Below are 19,427 nucleotides of genomic sequence, written 5' to 3' on the forward strand. Positions count from 1 at the left end.
TCTCTCTCTCCATGCCCCCCCCTCTCTCTCTCTCCATGCCCCCCTCTCCATCTCTCTCCATGTCCCCCCTCTCTCTCTCCCGGCAACCTCTCTCTGCCCCCTCTCTCTAGCAGCAGATGAAGTGGCATGTGACACACTGCATATGTTGGCAAGCGATGGTGGCAAGTGACACACGGCATCTGGTGGCAGGCAGCAGTGGCAAATGACATGCTGCATCTGGTAACAGGCAATGGTTCCTACTCATTCTGCATTCTGGTGAGTTGAACTATTTCATTATATATTACAATGTAGCAATAGAAATAATGTGATTTGATCATCCTGACACCATATTAAGAATGATGTGGGGATGTTTTACTTGCCAGCACCAGCCATTTACCCAACAAATCACCCCCGCCGCTGAATTCCCTGTCAACCCTGAGACTACATCCCCCCCCCCCCCCCCCGGTCTTTGGAAAAATTGTCCCTGAATGGCAGTCTAGAAATGTGATCACTTTACCGGGGGAAAAGGTGTCAATTTTCCCCTGGGTTGCTCTGATGCCCCATACAAAGGCCTCACCGCCTCAGATCCATCTCAAACTCAATAAGTATCCATATTGCGCAATTGTGAATAGTTTTATATACTGTTTTTGTGCTTGTTTGCAAAATTAAAGTGGGCCACTCTGGGTGAAGTCCAGGGCCAAATTTTTGTCCCAGTCCAGCCCTGACTGTGACAGGTACTCGGGTACTCTGATGGGCCGTGACAGGTACTCGGGTACTCTGATGGGCCGTGACAGGTACTCGGGTACCCTGATGGGCCGTGACAGGTACTCGGGTACCCTGATGTGCCGTGACAGGTACTCGGGTACCCTGATGTGCCGTGACAGGTACTCGGGTACTCTGATGTGCCGTGACAGGTACTTGGGTACTCTGATGTGCCGTGACAGGTACTCGGGTACTCTGATGGGCTGTGACAGGTACTCGGGTACTCTGATGGGCTGTGACAGGTACTCGGGTACTCTGATGGGCTGACAGGTACTCTGATGGGCTGTGACAGGTACTCGGGTACTCTGATGGGCTGGGACAGGTACTCGGGTACTCTGATGGGCTGGGACAGGTACTCGGGTACTCTGATGTGCTGTGACAGGTACTCAAATACTCTGATGGACTGTGACAGGTACTCTGATGGACTGTGATTGACAGGTACTATGAGGGGTGGTGACAGGTTCTCTTTATTGGGGGGGGGGGCAATCAGTATGATTGGTGTACACTGTATGCGGTAACGAGATGTTACCGCAATCTCCTTCTCACACACGATCGGTGTGTGAGGAGGAGAACCCGGTAACATCCCCTTACCGCAGTTTGTTTACATTTTTGTGATCGGCTGTGAAAGGATCACAGCCGATCACGTGGGTAAACAGCCGGCCAATGGCTGTTTACCAGCGTCGGTGACGAGCAGTGTTCCCAGGGAACACGCCGCCACCGACGTGCACGCGCATCGCGATCGCGCGCATGCGCCGTGCACGTTCGGGGTGTGACCATCTGTGATCGGCCGTGACTTCATCACGGCCGATCACGTGGTAAACAGCCATAACGAATGGCTGTTCACCCCCTTCGGTGGCGAGCGGTGTCTCCGTGACACGCCGCCACCGAAGAAACAGGGATGCGCGCTCGCACGATCGCGCGCATTCCCTGTTTAAACGGGAGGCCGTCATATGACGGCCTCCCGCCACAATAGGTGCGCCGCCTGGCCGTCATTTGACGGCCGGCGGTCAGCAACTAGTTAAGGAAAGGTTATAGGAAAGCAAGTGTAGGGAGACTGATATACATCCTCAAGACGCCGGTCTCTAGAGTTGCTACAGAAAACGTTCTACCTCTTCAAGTGCTGCCAGTGCCTCTAGTCTGCCAGCCACCCCACCAGCAGATGTTGTTTTGGGAAAGTATCTGGGAAAATATACCGCTCTGTAGCCGCCAGGACATTCCGGTTCAATCTGACTTATCTGCACTGCTATATCCACATGTTCCAAAAATGACTGTGCCAGCACTGTGTTGGGAACTGTTACATCGTTACTGTACTGCAAGAGAGAGTATACTACTGCTCCCAGCATCCTTACGGTTTCTAAAAACCTGTGTCTTTTTTAAAAAAATCTGTTACATTTCTTGCGGACTTTAAGTGTGTTGCTTTGGGTAGTGGGCCTGGCAGGGGATTAAGTAACCCCTAAATAGTCATGAGTCATGCTGGCAGGGGGAGTTGGGTGGAAGATGGAGATGCAGTGCTGAGGAGGTTGTCGGTGGCCCTCCAGGCTAACCCCCTAGTCTGAGCGGGGATGGGGGGTGTGCTCTGCCTCAGGCTGGGGCTCAGGTGCTGGCCTGGTAGGATTCTACCACAGAAGAAGTTGGAAGGAGGCTTTGCTGAGAGGCAGCAGGAGCAAGGAAGACTGGTGAAGGGTACACTGTAGATAGTCAGGCTAGCTGGTGAAAAGTCAGCCCGATGGGCTGCCATTTCCTGCAGTAGTAGAGCTGGCACCAGTGTTGGAGGTACTCCAGGATGCAGTTCACAACACATGTGCTACTTTCCAAAGGGACTGAGAGTTCCTAGCCTGTAAGGGGCTGTTGCTAAATCTAACAGAGACTGTTAGCTACACAAAAGGAATCAATTGAAGCTGTACAAAAGAATCGAGCAAATTTGTGCAGGAGGATCAAGTGGAGTTGTAGATAGGGAGGAAGTTGTCCCTGTTTTTTGTCACTTTCAAATTGGGCATCCCATAATTCCTATCCTGATCCAAGTTATTATCTCCCCAATAAAACAACACAACAAAGCTCAAGGATTGTTCACTGTGTGCAGATTTCTACTTAGCTAGGTGGATGCTGCATCTGTCCCCTGCCGGCTCCAAGGCTCGATTCACATCTATGCATGTTGCTTTTGAGTGTTTCTGCAGTGCTTTTTTGGACACGTGTTTTTACCGCGACACTGTGTATAGCTCAGGGCTGGACTGGAACAAAAATTTGGCCCTGGACTTCATCCAGACAGGCCCACTTTAATTTTGCAAACAAGCACAAAAACAGTATATAAAACTATACGTAATTGTGCAAAAAAAACATAAGTAGCATAACATAAGGAGTCCTCACTAACCTCTTTTATTATTTCACTTATTCTCCTCTGTATTTTTCTCATCTTTCTCACATCACCGCGTGAAGTTGAGGGCAAGCCGCGCAGCCATTACTTTGTCACTGAAACCGGCCCACTGAGCCATCGGCCCACCGGGAAACTCCCTGTAGTCTCAATGACCAGTACATGCCTGGTATAGCTGGTTGTTAAGGGGGGAAGCCAGCCGCCAAATCCTTAACAACGGATGAGTCATCAGCTGTCAGCAGCGTGCCTGCCCACTGAATGTAAAAAACTAAAAAATTGCTGGTTAAAAAAAGAAAAAAAAAATCCGGGAAAAAAAAAACAGCGTGGGCCCCCCCCCCCCCCAGGTCCATACCAGGCCCTTGGGTCTGGTGTGGATTCGGTGGGGACCAAAAAACCATACCAGACTCTTATCCGAGCATGCAGCCTGGCAGGCCAGGAAAGGGAGGGGACAAGTGAGTGCCCCCCCCCCCCCAACAGTACCAGACCACATGCCCTCAACATGGGGTTGGCTGTGTTGCAATGCATGGCTGGTGTGAATAGACACCAAAGGTTCTCATTTCTGTACTGATGGTTGCTTGCAGAAACATCTGAATCATTTTTTTGTTGATTTTTCAGTATTTATTGTGCCTAATAAACTCTGTTAACCCTTTTAGCATCAAGAAATCCTCAAACGTGACAACGACAGGCCATGCCTGCACAAAGAGCATTGGCACGTTCACTAATAGTTTCCACTGCAAGCATATGTTACAAGGTGATCACACTGGAGAATACTTGAAGGACAGCGAGAAAGTGCTGCCACTCTAACCAGAACATGGCAGGACCACTCTAACCAGAACATGGTAGGACCACTCTAACCAGAACATGGGAGGACCACGCTAACCAGACCACAGCAGGACTACTCTAACCAGAACATGGCAGGACAACATTAACCAGAACATGGCAGGACCATGCTAACCAGAACATGACAGGATTACTCTAACCAGAACACGACAGGACTACTCTAACCAGAACATGACAGGACTACTCTAACCGGAACATGGTAGGACCATGCTAACCAGAACATGGTAGGACCACACTAACCAGAACATGGTAGGACCACGCTAACCAGAACATGGCAGGACCACTCTAACCAGAGCACGGCGGGACCACTCTAACCAGAGCATGGCAGGACCACGCTAACCAGACCACAGCAGGACTACTCTAACCAGAACATGGCAGGACCATGCTAACCAGAACATGGCAGGACCGCGCTAACCAGAACATGGCAGGACCACTCTAACCAGAATATGACAGGACCATGCTAACCAGAACATGGTCGGACCACGCTAACCAGAACATGGCAGGACCACGCTAACCAGAACATGGTAGGACCACGCTAACCAGAACATGCTAGGACCATGCTAACCAGAACATGGCAGGACCACTCTAACCAGAACATGGCAGGACCACTCTAACCAGAACATGGGAGGACCACGCTAACCAGACCACAGCAGGACTACTCTAACCAGAACATGGCAGGACGACATTTACCAGAACATGGCAGGACCATGCTAACCAGAACATGACAGGATTACTCTAACCAGAACATGACAGGACTACTCTAACCAGAACATGACAGGACTACTCTAACCGGAACATGGTAGGACCACGCTAACCAGAACATGGTAGGACCATGCTAACCAGAACATGGTAGGACCACTCTAACCAGAGAACGGCAGGACCACTCTAACCAGAGAACGGCAGGACCACTCTAACCAGAGCATGGCAGGACCACTCTAACCAGAGCATGGCAGGACCACGCTAACCAGACCACAGCAGGTCGGCTCTAACCAGAACATGGCAGGACCACGCTAACCATAACATGGCAGGACCACGCTAACCAGAACATGGCAGGACCACTCTAACCAGAATATGACAGGACCATGCTAACCAGAACATGGTCGGACCACGCTAACCAGAACTTGGCAGGACCACGCTAACCAGAACATGGCAGGACCACGCTAGCCAGAACATGGCAGGACCACGCTAACCAGAACATGGCAGGACTACTAGGTATTATATTAATGAAAGCTGTAGGTTGAAAAATCCCTTTGAAATGACATTATCATGTTACATAAGATATAATTGATTGGGTTTGCATCTTTGATGAGTGCAGGCTGGGGCAGTCAATGGGTACCAGCAGTGATGTGTATTCCAATGAATGATCTAGAGTCAATATTGTGTCTTCCCAGGAGGGACACTTAGATGCAGACGTTGTTCAAACACCAGCATCCTCCAGATCACATAGATAAAGAGCCTGACCCACAGCTTATTCAAAGACAAGGTGTCAAAGGAACAAACACTGGGTGACAAAACACACCATCAATGGGCCGCCTTTGATCTCTACAAACTGGATCACACTGAGATGATAGAAGCCGGGAAGGGGCCTTGTGTTCCTCCTTGTGTGAACACAGATCTGGCCGTGTACCTCTGTTACTCATTACCTATGTGGGAAGACACACGTGTCTTTGTAATAATTCCTTTATATTGGTCTAATTTCATTTAAAGCAGATTGCCACCTTTTTAGAAGATTTGCTGTAGCAAGGCAGTAAAACAATCATGTTTGTAAATAGGACGGCTTATATATTTTCTTTATTTTTTGCTTGTAGAGCATCTTCAAGTATCTCTTGTGCACAGCAGGAAATCCTGACACTTTTTTCTGTTGTCATACAGACAGCTGTGGACACACCCTCATTGCAACAGCAAAATCTGAGCCTTTATGGGTACTTCAAAGGCCCGCACATGCCAAACATAACACAATACACAATGACAGCTATGTGCAAAATTCATCTTCATCTTCAATGTAGAGGAATTCATTTAGGTCTTGTTCAGACCTGCGGCCACCGCAATGAAAAGTGATCATCAGTGGATTGCTTTTCAGAGGGCAATTGACAGGCATCTGGGCAGTGGCAGCTTGTACTCAAAATTTTTTGGGGGCCAAAATAAACAAAAAAACTTGTGCCCCATCAAATGCAGCCACTGTGACCCTCGCTGACTGCCTGCCACTTACCCCATCTTGGGAGATCAGACAGCGGGTGATGGCGGCGAGCTGTGGGATGGTGGGATGAGCAGTGGATCAGGCGGCGGCTCCTGTGTCTTCCATTTGTCTCTTCTTCCTTCCTGCTAGGCGTACAATCAGAGCTCCTGTGCCTTCAGCCAATCAGGTGACGGGTATTAGACCCGCGCCTCCTGAGAGGCGGTTCAGTGTTAGAAAAGTCAATGTTCATTCGCTTTTCTAACACACGTGGGTGGACTGCGAGCGATCCAGGTCCACCTTTTTTGAAGCCTTTTAGAGCCTAATCATGTGCTTCAAAAGAACACCCCCGCCGCTTTAATTCAAGCGCCCGGCGTCTGAAAAGGGGTGGATAGCTACAGCGGCCACCATGGATGCTATGCATTAATCTATTCATTCTACACAGAGGGGGTGGCATGACCGAGGACACACCGCCCCTAATGAATGCACTGCAGCTGGGAGGTGATATGTTGCCCTCCGCACCCCCCAGTTTTAACCCTGAAATAGCCAAACAAATGTGCTGCAACCAAAGGCATTAAACGCGGTTGGGGGCGCAGCCCCATACTGATGAATGGATCACATTCGGTGGTGGTACTGCCAGCTGTTTAATTTTGCATGTGTACAGTTCTGAGCGTCTGCATTTCCTTCCGAAGCTGGATACACACTATACAATTAATTTTGTTTTTTTCCTTTAGATTTATCAAAAGCAAACAATATGGGGTCAAACTTAAACACTCTCAATTTGTATGCAATCAGGCAGGTCCTTGCACTACATGGCTGAAGGTATACACAGCTGAAGGTCAATTGAACAATAAAAAGTTGTATCGTGTGTATCTAGCCTTAGGCCCCTTTCACACTTGTGCGACCTGAAAGTCCCATTGATTTTGCAGCAACTTGAAGCAATGCCTGTGTAATATGAGGTCTCAAAGTCGGACCAAAGAAGTACAGATATAAATGGTACTCATTGAAAATCATGGGGTACGACTTGTCATGCGCCTTTGCAGTCCCGAGTCACAGGACAAGTCGCACAAATGTGAAAGGGGCCTTAGGCTCCATTCACACTTGTACAATTCCAAAGTTGCACAACTTTGGATGAGTGCAACTTGGATACGACTTTGACTTTGATCAGTGATAATGAACAACTGTTGCATTGTATAACATTCAGGTAGGACATTCATGCAACTTTTGAGGGTTAACATTGAAGTCTTTGGCCCTCAGGTTGCATAAAACGTCAGACCAAAGTAGTGCATGAACTACTTTTAAGTTGCACATATAGGAATGGTTATCATTGGAAAAAATGGGGAATGACTTGTCATGCAACTTTGATGTCCAAAGATGCACAAGTGTGAATGAAGCATTATGTAGGTTGTCAGTGGCAATGAAACTGCGGCTCAACAGCCTGCTTTTACTGTTCCCCCGGCCGACCATGTTAACTCCCTAACTAATGTCTTAGATATGGGGGTTACTTTGGTCTAAAATAACGCAACATGTCCACCTTTAACTCCCATTTTTGTCATTTTTAGCACAGCTTTTAGGCCTCTTGTACAGGCGAAAAAATTCTGCATTTGTAGCTGTGTAGCTTTATTTTTATACAGGCCTAAATACGAATGCATTGGGGCCATTTGTAATGTAGCTATATGTTCAACACTGTAAAATATAAATAGAAATTTTTACTCAAGTGCAGTAATTTATGCGTGTATATACAATTACATAGGAGTATATACATACACTATATTACCAAAAGTATTGGGACGTCTGCCTTTACACACACAAACTTCAATGGCATCCCAGTCTTAGTCTGTAGGGTTCAATATTGAGTTGGCGGAACCCTTTACAGCCATAACAGCTTCAACTCTTCTGGGAAGGCTGTCCACAAGGTTTAGGAGTGTGTATATGGGAATGTTTGCCCATTCTTCTAGAAGCACATTTGTGAGGTCAGACACTGATGTTGGATGAGAAGACCTGGCTCACAGTCTCCGCTCTAATTCATCACAAAGGTGTTCTGTCTGGTTGAGGTCAGGACTCTGTGAAGGCTAGTCAAGTTCCTCCACCCCAAGCTTGCTCATCCATGTCTTTATGGACCTTGCTTTGTGCACTGGTGCGTAGTCATGTTGGAACAGGAAGGGGCCATCCCAAAACTGTTCCCACAAAGTTGGGAGCATGAAATTGTCCAAAATGTCTTGGTATGCTGACCCTTTAACCTCCCTAGCGGTAATCCTGAGTCTGGCGCGGGGTAGGAATATACTGACAGGAGCAATAACCCCGAGCCAGACTCGGGATGGCTTCGCTCGATGCAGGGGAGGACACAGGGAGCGTTACTCACCTTGTCCCCTGGATCCAGCGATGTCCGCCGCGCTGTGTACGATCAAGCTGTCCTCCGCTCGATTCACAGTGCCGAATGTCGCCGAGCTCCGTTCCCTGCGGCGTTACGGCGCACGGGAGCGGAGAACGGCAGCAAATTCAAAAAAGTTAAAACACACAAAACACACACAGCACTGTAATCTTACAGATTACAGTGCTGTATTAAAAAATACACACCCCCTTTGTCCCTAGTGGTCTGTGCAGTGCCCTGCATGCACTTTTATATTATAAATACTGTTTTTTACTGCCTGGAATTTGGAGATTGTCCATAGCAACCAAAAAGTGTCAATTTTTCAGTGTTTTAGGATTTTATTACATTATTGAATATTTTTTATTATTCTTTATTATACCCGGGATGTCTGCTAGACTCTGGTTTGAACAGATTTAAGAGCGTTATTACTAAGAATTACAGGACTACAAAATAAAAGCCAGATTTCCGTGCAAAATAATTGTACCGCTTTCAGCACCTAATTCCAGACTGAATCATACCGCCAGGGAGGTTAAGAATTCCCTTCATTGGAACTAAGGGGACAAGCCCAACACCTGAAAAACAACTCCACACCATAATCCCCCCTCCACCAAATGATTTGTACCAGTGCACAAAGCAAGGTCCATAAAGACATGAATGAACGAGTTTGGGGTGGAGGAACTTGACTGGCCTGCACAGAGTCCTGACCTCAAGCAGATAGAACACTTCTGGCATGAATTTAAGCGGAGACTGTGAGCCAGGCCTTCTCATCCAACATCAGTACCTGACCTCACAAATGCGCTTCTGGAAGAACAGTCAAACATTGCCAAATACACACTCCTAAACCTTGTGGACAGCCTTCCCAGAAGAGTTGAAGCTGTTATAGCTGCAAATGGTGGGCCAACCAATATTGAACCCTACAGACTAAGACTGGGATGACATTAAAGTTTATGTGCGTAAAGGCAGGCGTCCCAATACTTTTGATAATATAATGTATATATTAAAACACTGGCAGCTAGAAGTGAATAAAGAAGACTCTTAAGCATGTATACACGTACGCGCTTTTACGGGCCTATATACACAAGGCCTTTACGGAACACAACTTGCGTTTTTTACTCAGCAAGGTCCTCCATATAAACATCAGTAATTAGACAGCCATATTTTGATCATGCATTATGTAAAATGAGAGGAAAACATTTGGAAAAGGGACTTTCCAATGTTACCGAAAAGCATCAACCAGATAGAAGCAGATTAGCTTGTTTAATGAACCCCATAGGAATGATTGGGATTTCTGCTTGACATGCGTTTTCATCCAGTAAAATGAAAGCAGGAAAACAGACAAGTGTGATCGGTGATTGAAAGTGAAAAAAAATCCCTGTTATCCTATGGGCATAGTTCACACTATTGCAGTTCAGTGCCGTGAAAAAAAGTACAGCATGCTGCATTTTTTCTGCATCGCAAATGTACAGAAATGTGTGCAAATGTATGAAAATGCAATATAACGGACACAAAAGCCAGAAGAATAAAGAAGATGGAGGTGACCGCAAAGGGAATACAAGTAGGGTTGCCACCTGTTCGGGATTCACCTGGACAGTTCGGGTTTGGAATCATGCATCCGGGTTTCAGACTGTCTGAGACCAAAACACATTATTCAGACTCCCCCCTTCCACCTTCTCTCTCCTGCCTCTAAGCCCTTGTACACATGGTCGGAGAATCCGTCAGAATGTGTCCTATCGACCCGTGTTGTTGGATAATCCGACTGTGTGTGGTATGCATCTGACTGTTTCCGACGGAATATCCGTCGGACCAAATTTTCCAACATGTTGGAAATATTTTCCGACCAACTGGTCCGATAGGACATACTCCAATCATGTGTAGAGAATTTCGATCGGACAAAGTGCCACGCATGCTCAGATCAAATTCCTACATGAAAGCTATTGGCTACTAGCCTGAACGTAGTCCCATCGTAATGAAATTACGTCATCACGTTCTAAAAGATCGGATTTTTCAACAACTTTGTCCGACCATGTGTATGCAACAGTTTCGGACAAGATCCAACGGACAAAATTTGACGGACAAAATCCGACGGATTTGGTTGTTGAAATGTCCGACCGTGTGTACAGGGGCTTAGTGAGTACACTAAGGTAAATCAGGGTTCTCAGAGCACTCATTACATCAGAGCTCCCCTTTACACCAGAGGCCACAGTGTTCCCCCTTACATCAGAGTCTTCTCCATACACCAGAGAATCCCTTCTGTTAGAGTCCCCAGAGTTCTCCCTTACATCAGAGTCTGCAGAGTCACCCCTTAAAGTGAAAGGGAACTCTATGAGTTTAGTTGTAAAAGGTGAGCTCTGCGGATTCAGTTGTAAAAGGGGAAACTCTGCGGACTCTGATGTAAAGGGGGAACTCTGCAGACTCCTATGTAAAGGGGGGAACTCTGTAGACTCTGATGTAAAGGGCGGAACTCTGCAGACTCTGATGTAAAGGGCGGAACTCTGCAGACTCTGATGTAAAGGGGGGGGGGACTCTGCAGACTCTGATGTAAAGGGGGAACTCTGCAGACTCTGATGTAAAGGGGGGAACTCTGCGGACCCTGATGTAAAGGGGGGAACTCTGTGGACCCTGATGTAAAGGGGGAATTCTGCAGACTCTGATGTAAAGGTGGGAACTCTGTGGACCATGGTGTAAAGGGGGGAACTCTGTGGACCCTGATGTAAAGGGGTGGACTCTGCAGACCCTGATGTAAAGGGGGAACTCTGCAGACTCTGATGTAAAGGGGGAACTCTGCAGACTCTGATGTAAAGGGGGAACTCTGCAGACTCTGATGTAAAGGGGGAACTCTGCAGACTCTGATGTAAAGGGGGATCTCTGTGGACCCTGATGTAAAGGGGGATTTCTGTGGACCCTGATGTAAAGGGGGGGGACTCTGCAGACCATGATGTAAAGGGGGGGACTCTGTGGACTCTGATGTAAAGGGGAAACTCTGCGGACCCTGATGTAAAGGGGGGGACTCTGTGGACCCTGATGTAAAGGGGGAACGCTGTGGACTCTGAGGTAAAGGGAGACTCTTGTGATTAACTTCATATGATTAGAAATGTTATTTAATAGCAACATCTATGTATAGTTTATCTATGAATACTATGAAAATAAATTGCTGTGGGATGCTGAAGTGTTCGGGTTTGATTTGAAGAAAAGGTGGCAACCCTAAATGTAAGCTTAGGAAAAATTCACTGCAAAAGCAAGTAAAAAATGCATGTCAAATGCACGTCACTGTGCATGCAAGAAAACGTGTAGTAAATGTACAGTTCCTGATGTGAATGGGCCCTGAGGCAATTTGCTCGGTGTCAGTTCACACCATGGTGTCACCACACTATGGGGTTCGTTAACAACACTGCATGCAGTCCTTTTTTTTTTTTTTTTTTGCCTCCGTGGTCTGCAACAGAAACCACTGCATGCCAACGCTGCTGTGTAAATAAAAGCTGATAAAATGTTACCTGTGACATTTCAATAGAGTAAAATCAATTTTAATATATTTTTTTTAAATTTCAATAAAAGAAAAAAAAGTTTGATGCGCCAGGATGGGCACTTTGGCACCATGTCCTCCCAGTGCCCACCAGCAGCTGTGCGTTCAGCGCGTCTACTGGTGCGAATCAGCCCTTCCATTGTATTGTATCTGTATGTTTATTAGACATGACTCTTTTTCAATAGATGCCTCCTTTGATAACATCAAATAGTTCTACTTGCATCAATATCATTTTTTTTTTTTTGGAAATATATATTTCAAGTTTTGCGGGTTTTTTTTTTTTTACTCACATTGGGATGCAAATGTGCCTTTTTTCTTTTAAAGATTTTTTATTTCATTTTTCTTTTTAGCTATTTTATGTGGTTCTTGATTAAATAATATACAGATGTGTAGTCAAGTGTGCAAGAATGTATATATGCCTATAACAGGCTCCCCTGATAGCACTTCACTGCCGGAGATTGGGGGGGGGGGGGGGGGGGGTGGCATTTTTTGCCAACAAATACCCCTTTATTTGGCCAAATAAAACCACATTAGCGAATTAACTCTTTGACTGCCACCACCGACCCCAACCACAAAGATGGGCTGAGTGATCCAAAGAAAAAATAAAAATAAAAGTTGAATAAACTTTTCTAAAGTTTGAAAACAAGTAAATGACATTTTCAGTACAAGTTGTTAGGAAGAGATGTTATCCAAGCTATAAAACATATAACAAGTGATGTTTGTCGCTGGAATGTAAATAGTATGTGAGTTCATAGGTCCAAGGACTTTAGCCCTTTGTTTAATGAGGGGAAGTCTGGGCTTAAAGGATATGACCTATATGTATGTGACGCTCACAGATCATAAATCAGGCAACACACGAAAAAATGATTTTTCATTTGGAATAGTATTCGCTAACTCGAGAGTTTACAATCTTAACGCTAGCCAGCCACTCTGGGACTAGTAGTTCCACAACTGTCATTTTCTCAAGCCTGGTCTACAAGTCGACCCCAAACAGCCCCGCTTCTTTCTTACCTGGATCGTGAAAAGGGACCAGAACATAACTGCTGATGGCTTTGGTCCTTCGGGTCAAGGTGCGCTCCAAGATGCGGTTGGCGCCTTCGATCACCTGTCTGAGGTCATCGTACATGGAGCCGGTGACATCAAACACGAAGGCTAGGGATGGGGCGTCAATATCCTGGGGTTCGCTGTAGCCCACCTGGGCCAGCAGAAGAGGAAGCAGTAAAAGGTTCAGGTTCCTTAAAGCCATTCCCTCCCCCCCCAAAAAAAAAAAAAAGAAGAAGTGATGGGCAGAGGTGGTGGGCAGACAGAGGGCTCTCTGCAGCCTGCTGTCCTTATCTGTACTCAGGATGGGCTATTGCTGGGGCTGCAGTCTACATATCCTTGTGTTCCTGCTTGTCCAATGCTTCCACTGGCAGCCTCAGCTAAGGCTTTATAGCAGAAACCTGCCCCCACTCCTTCTCACAAAGTTTTGGGAGGAGAAGGCTCTGCCCCTCACAGCAAACAAAGAGAGCCCTCCCTGCCTCCTGCACAGCACTGGCCCAGGATAAGCCAAGTCTCTGGATACCTGAGAGGGAGGAAAGGAGGGGGCAACCCTCCTCATCGGAATAGAGCATCCCTCTATGTCAGCCAAAGCTGATATACATTATCCAATAAGGCAGTGCAAAGACTGGCGATGATGTGCAAAGCCCATGAACCCACAGCCAAGGCCTGGCAACTCTCCAGATGGCTATACACAATACAATCTGATTGTACAATCTACTAAATTCAGGTTCAAGCCTACTGAAATAAAAAGAGTTCATGTTGCTCATCAACCGATCAATCCTGCCCCAACATGAGAAGGTTGGGTGAGGATTGCATCAAAGAGAGGTATCCCATGGGGGGGGGAGATCATAGACATCTCTGAAGTCTGCTCATTATTGTTCGGGAAGGTTTGACCAACTTGTTTGAGCTTCGAGTTGCCTCCTCCTCACTGTGCTGATGTGACCTAGAGACGTCATCTCTCAGAGGCAGTCCAAGGCATGGAAAGGTATGTTTTTCAGCAGTGTTATGCCCCATACACACGGTCGGAAATTCCGACGGAAAAAGTCAGATCGGATTATGTTGTGGGAAAATCCGATCGTGTGTGGGCTCTATTGGACTCTTTCTGTCGGAATTTCCGACGGAAAAAGTTTGAGAGCTGGATCTAAAATTTTCCGACAACAAAATCTGATCTGACTTTTTCTGATCGCGCGTAGAGAATTCCGATGCACAAAGTACCCTGCATGCTCAGAAAAAATTTGGAGACGAAAGCTATTGGCTACTGCCCTCTGCGTAGTCCCATCGTACTTGTTTTACATCACCTTGTTCCGAGCGATCGTATTTTCCGACAACTTTGTGCGACCATGTGTACGCAAGACAAGTTTCAGACAAAATCCGTCAGAAAGAATCCGACGCATTCTGTGGTCGGAATGTCCAACCGTGTGTATGGGGCATAAGACCCCATACACACTATTAGATTTTCTGCAGATTTTTGTCTTCAGATTTACCAAAACCATATAATATGGGGTCAAACCTTAATGCCCCGTACACACGATCAGGCTTTCCGACAACAAAGCCGTGGAATTTTGTTCGAAGATTGTTGGCTCCAACTTGTCTTGCATACACACGGTCACACAAATGTTGCCCAACAATTACGAACGTGGGAACGCGGTGACGAACAACACGTACGACGAGCCGAGAAAAGAAGTTCAGTAGCCAGTGTGGCTCCTTCTGCTTCATCCCGAGCATGTGTGAACTTTTGTGCGTCGGACTTGTGTACACACGATCGGAAATTCCGACGACAAAGTTTTGTTGGAGGAAAATTTGAGAACCTGCTAGCCAACATTTGTTGGCGGAAAGACCGACAACAAAAGTTTGATGGAGCCTTCACACAGTCAGACTTTCAGACAACAAGCTCACCTCCAACATTTGATGAATATCCAATTGTGTACAGGGCATAAGAGTTTACATTTTTATGCAATCAGGCAGGCCCCTGTACTACACGGTTTAGGGAAATATGAAGACAAAAATTTGAAGAAAATCTAATTGTGTGTATGGGGCCTAAAGCTGCACATACACTATTAGATTATTTTTCATCCTGTGGACTGGACAGAAAAAAAAAATATCAAACAGATTCCTCCATCACTATGTATGAGAAGCTCACAGATCATAAATCAGGCAACTCACAGTAAAAAGGTTTTCACTGATATAGTATTCAATACTAGCTGGGCACTCTGGGACTAGTAGTTCCACAACTGCCATTTTCTCAAGCCTGGTCTACAAGTCAACCTAAACAGCCCCCCTTCTTTCTAACCTGGATCATGAAAAGGGACCAGTCTGCAGTGGGGCAGTGAACCTGAGCAGAACCCAGAAAGTAGTGCCTACCACTACATGCATTGGCGACTTCCACAACTGACCCTCAGGTATGGGATATGCCTACTTACATTGGGGAAAGATGAACCATACATACACTATATTGTCAAATTTATTGGGACGCCTGCCTTTACACACACATGAACTTTAATGGCATCCCAGTCTTAGTCCGTAGGGTTCAATATTGAGTTGGCCAACCCTTTGCAGCTATAAGAGCTTCAACTCTTCTGGGAAGGCTGTCCACAATGTTTACGAGTGTGTCTATGGGAATGTTTGACCATTCTTCCAGAAGGGCATTTGTGAGGTCAGGCACTGATGTTGGGCGAGAAGACCTGGCTCGCAGTCTTCACTCTAATTCATCCCAAAGATGTTCTATTGGGTTGAGGTCAGGACTGTGCAGGCCAGTCAAGTTCCCAATACTTTTGACAATATAGTGTAGTTGTAGCTTTTGTCCTTCAGGTCAAAGTGCGCTCCAAGATGCGGTTGATGCGTTTGATCACCTGTCTGAGGTCATCGTACATGGAGCCGGTGACATCAAACATGAAGGCCAGGAACGGGGCTTCAATATCCTGGGGTTTGCTGTAACCCACCTGGGCCAGCTATTGTGTTCTGACTGCTGGATCCACTGACTGTCAAAACACCCAAACAGCAGCTGTATCTGATTGGATGCAGCAGCTTTTTGGCCCACAATTTTCAAGGGATGTCGGGCAGGAGGTAGACGACAGGGCCAGCCAATGAGCATTAACCTGGTCATACACAGAGCAAATTTCAAGTGTTTCCTAAAGAAAATTTGATCAGCGGGTGGTCTGGCCAGCACCAGTCTGTTTAACATCCCTTAACTTATAAATCTAAAGCCCCATACACACTATCAGATTATCTGCTGAGATTTTCCTTCAGATTTACCAAAACCATGTAGTAGAAGGGCCTGCCTGATTGCATACACATTGAAACTCCTAAGGTTTGTCCTTATATTATATGGTTTTGGTAAATCTGAAGGAAAAACTCAGCAGATAATCTGATAGTGTGTATGGGGCTTTAGATTTATAAGTTAAGGGATGTTAAACAGACTGGTGCTGGCCAGACCACCCGCTGATCAAATTGTGTGTATGGGGCTTAAGGAGCCGGGCAGAAAATTGTCAGCCAAACAGTGGCTATGGGCATTGGTTGACTACAACAAATAAGGCAGGAGATTCAGCTTTGTTTTTAGGGTCACCATACATATTACAATTTAACTGTGAAATTTTTGTAGAATCGAATTTAGAATTACTAGTACTATGTACTATGAGGACCTAGCTAAACTATCCAATCAGCCTGCATCAGGCAGGCCCTTGTACTACATACCGTGTTTCCCCAAAAATAAGATCGGATCTTATATTAATTTTGGCTACGAAAACACACTAGGGCTTATTTTCAGGGGATGTCTTATTTATTTATGGTATGTACAATGGTCTAAATTTATTCAAATACAGTCATGTCATCTTTTTCTGGGAAAAAATAAAAAAAATTAAATATCCTTTAAAGTGGAGTTCCACCCAAAAGTGGAACTTCCGCTTTAAGCACTCTAAGTGGGTACTTAGTTTAGAGTGGGACTTCCTGTCCCACTTCCTGCTCTTGGCCACCTAGGCAACTCCTCCTCTCCCCCTAGGCGGCCCCTCCCTCTCTGCAATCTTCTGGGACACTTGGCAGGTCCCAGAAGATTGCCGGGCCACAATCAGAGCTCAGCGTGACTCGCGCATACGCGTAGTGTGCGTCCGACCATAAAGCCAAAAGCTGTCACGGCCGGGTGCTCACAGTGGCTATGATGGCACCGGCTGGAGGAGGGGGAGAAGAGCGAGGCTTCGGGCGGCCGCATCACTGGACTGTGGCACAGGTAAGTGTCTGTTTATTAAAAGTCAGCACCTACACTTTTTGTAGCTGTTGACTTAATAAATGAAAAAACGCGTGGAACTCCACTTCATCATCATGATATATAGATATAGAATATAGATATAGAATCATGATAGACAGCACAGTGCTTGTGCTGGATCATTTACCCCTCTCTATGGTCTAAAAAACCTGGAATAAATTTTTTTTAAAAAGTTCCTGTGTCTCCTGTCTTTTCTCCCCCTATCAGCTCAGGAATCAGCATTATGTAATCCCAAAATTTTAGGTAAAATCCTTGTAAAATTATGTAATCTGTTCTGTAAAAAGATTACATATTGTGCAGTGTGTCTGCTTGTGCAACTTTACTGTGGAAAATACCATATATACAGCGCTCACGTGACCCGCCGGACCTCTTCTTCCCCACTCCGAATACTGTAGAGGGAGGGACTGGGATCCCCGCTGACATCAGCCCCACTCCAGGCACTGCAGAGGGAGGGGCCACTGACATCAGCCAGGAGGAGAGGAGAAGATCTCTGGCGGGCCACGTGAGCACCCAGCGGCGCTGTATATAAGGTATTTTCCATAATAAAGTTACACGCAGCACATTATATAATGTTTTTTACAAAACTGATTACATGTTTTTACAAGGTCTTTAGGGCTTTTTTTCAGGGTAGGGCTTATATTGCATTCATCCCCAAAAATCCCACTAGGTCTTATTTTCAAACTAGAGCTTATTTTCTGGGAAACAGGGTAGTTGTTGGTAGATCTAAAGGAATTCAAACAAACAAATTGGAATGTGTGGTGTGAGGTCTAATGTGTGTGGAGAAGTCTAATAGATTTCTTTTTTTTAGCCCTCAGGTTATGGGTGCTTTAAGCCGGCCATACATGAATGGAAATTAGGCTGGTTCAGCAGGAACCAGCTGAGATTTGATCCATCTGTGGTCAGGCTGATTGTACCCAAGTTGATCTTTCAGTTGATTTGGGTACAACCAGCCTGTCAGATTTTTTTACATTTGATTACTACCGGTGGCTGTAGCAACTAGCAGTAATCACTGTGTAAGATACACAATAGCGCTGCAGGAAGCCTTCCCCCGTCAACACTGACTGAGTTGATGGGGGAATCGAGCGGTTTTCTTTCCTGGACGGAGAGAAAATGGAGGAATCTATAGGCTGCTTTAGTGTGCCTATCAATTACTGAACAGTGAGGGGGTGTTAAAGTTTCCTTTTTACTATAAGTAGCCATTTCTGTCTCCCTTTTGGTGTCTGGTCATGTGACCATGTTCAGCAGCACGCACAGCATGGAAGGTAAGAATATGTGTTCTTCTTTACATGTACAGCATGTCAGGGAATTTTTCTGTGTCAATACAGGGTAGCTTTAAAGGGGATTTTAAACCCTCATGTGTACAACAACCCATTCAGTTTAAAGTGGTTGTAAACCCTTACAAACCACTTTGACCTACAGGTAAGCCTAGATTAAGGCTTACCTGTAGTTCCAAGAAATATCTCCTAAACCTATACGGTTTAGGAGATATTTACAAAAAGACAGGCACCGCTGTCTACAGTGCATGCGCCGTAGACAGCGGCGAGCAGGTGCACTGAGCAGACCACAGATCACGGCGATATGCCGCTCGTGTCGGCTCCCATGCGCATGCGCGGGAGTGATGTCATCGTGGCTCCGGTGAATCACAGCGCCGGACCAGCAAGACCCGGAAGTCACTCTGGCATACATGGCAGTGGTGAAGATGAAGAAGGAGGACCGCTTCGGGGGCTTCGTTCTCAGGTAAGTTATTCATAATGAGCTAGTATGCATTCATAATGAGCTAGTATGCATTTTTCCCACAAATAGAGCTTTCTTTTGGTGGTATTTGATCACCCCTGAGGTTTTAATTTTTTGCTCTATAAACAAAAATAGAGTGACAATTTTGAAAAAAACTCATTATTTTTTACTTTTTGTTATAATAAATATCCCCCAAAAATATATAAAAAAAACATTTTTTCCCTCAGTTTAGGCCGATACGTATTCTTCTACATATTTTTGGTAAAAAAAAAATTGCAATAAGCGATTATTGATTGGTTTGCACAAAAGTTATAGCGTTTACAAAATAGGGGATTGTTTTATGGCATTTTTATTAATATTTTTTTTTACTAGTAACGGCGGCGA

General features: G+C 45.8%; 1 protein-coding gene across 1 annotated transcript in view; it reads right to left on the reverse strand.

The window, feature by feature from the left end:
• The window catches only part of HMCN2 (hemicentin 2), a 361,882-nt gene extending 348,481 nt beyond the window's left edge, over positions 1-13,401 (reverse strand). Inside the window, exon 1 of the mRNA XM_077478193.1 lies at positions 13,025-13,401. Within this exon, the coding sequence (XP_077334319.1) occupies positions 13,025-13,259 (235 nt within the window). The 5' untranslated portion in view covers positions 13,260-13,401. The remainder of the gene's footprint in view (positions 1-13,024) is intronic.
• Positions 13,402-19,427: the final 6,026 nt, after the last annotated feature.

Source organism: Lithobates pipiens, unplaced genomic scaffold, assembly GCF_037356315.1.
Source record: "Lithobates pipiens isolate NorthernLeopardFrog02 unplaced genomic scaffold, aLitPip1_a1.2 Scaffold_1, whole genome shotgun sequence".
NCBI classification, from domain to species: Eukaryota; Metazoa; Chordata; class Amphibia; order Anura; family Ranidae; genus Lithobates; species Lithobates pipiens.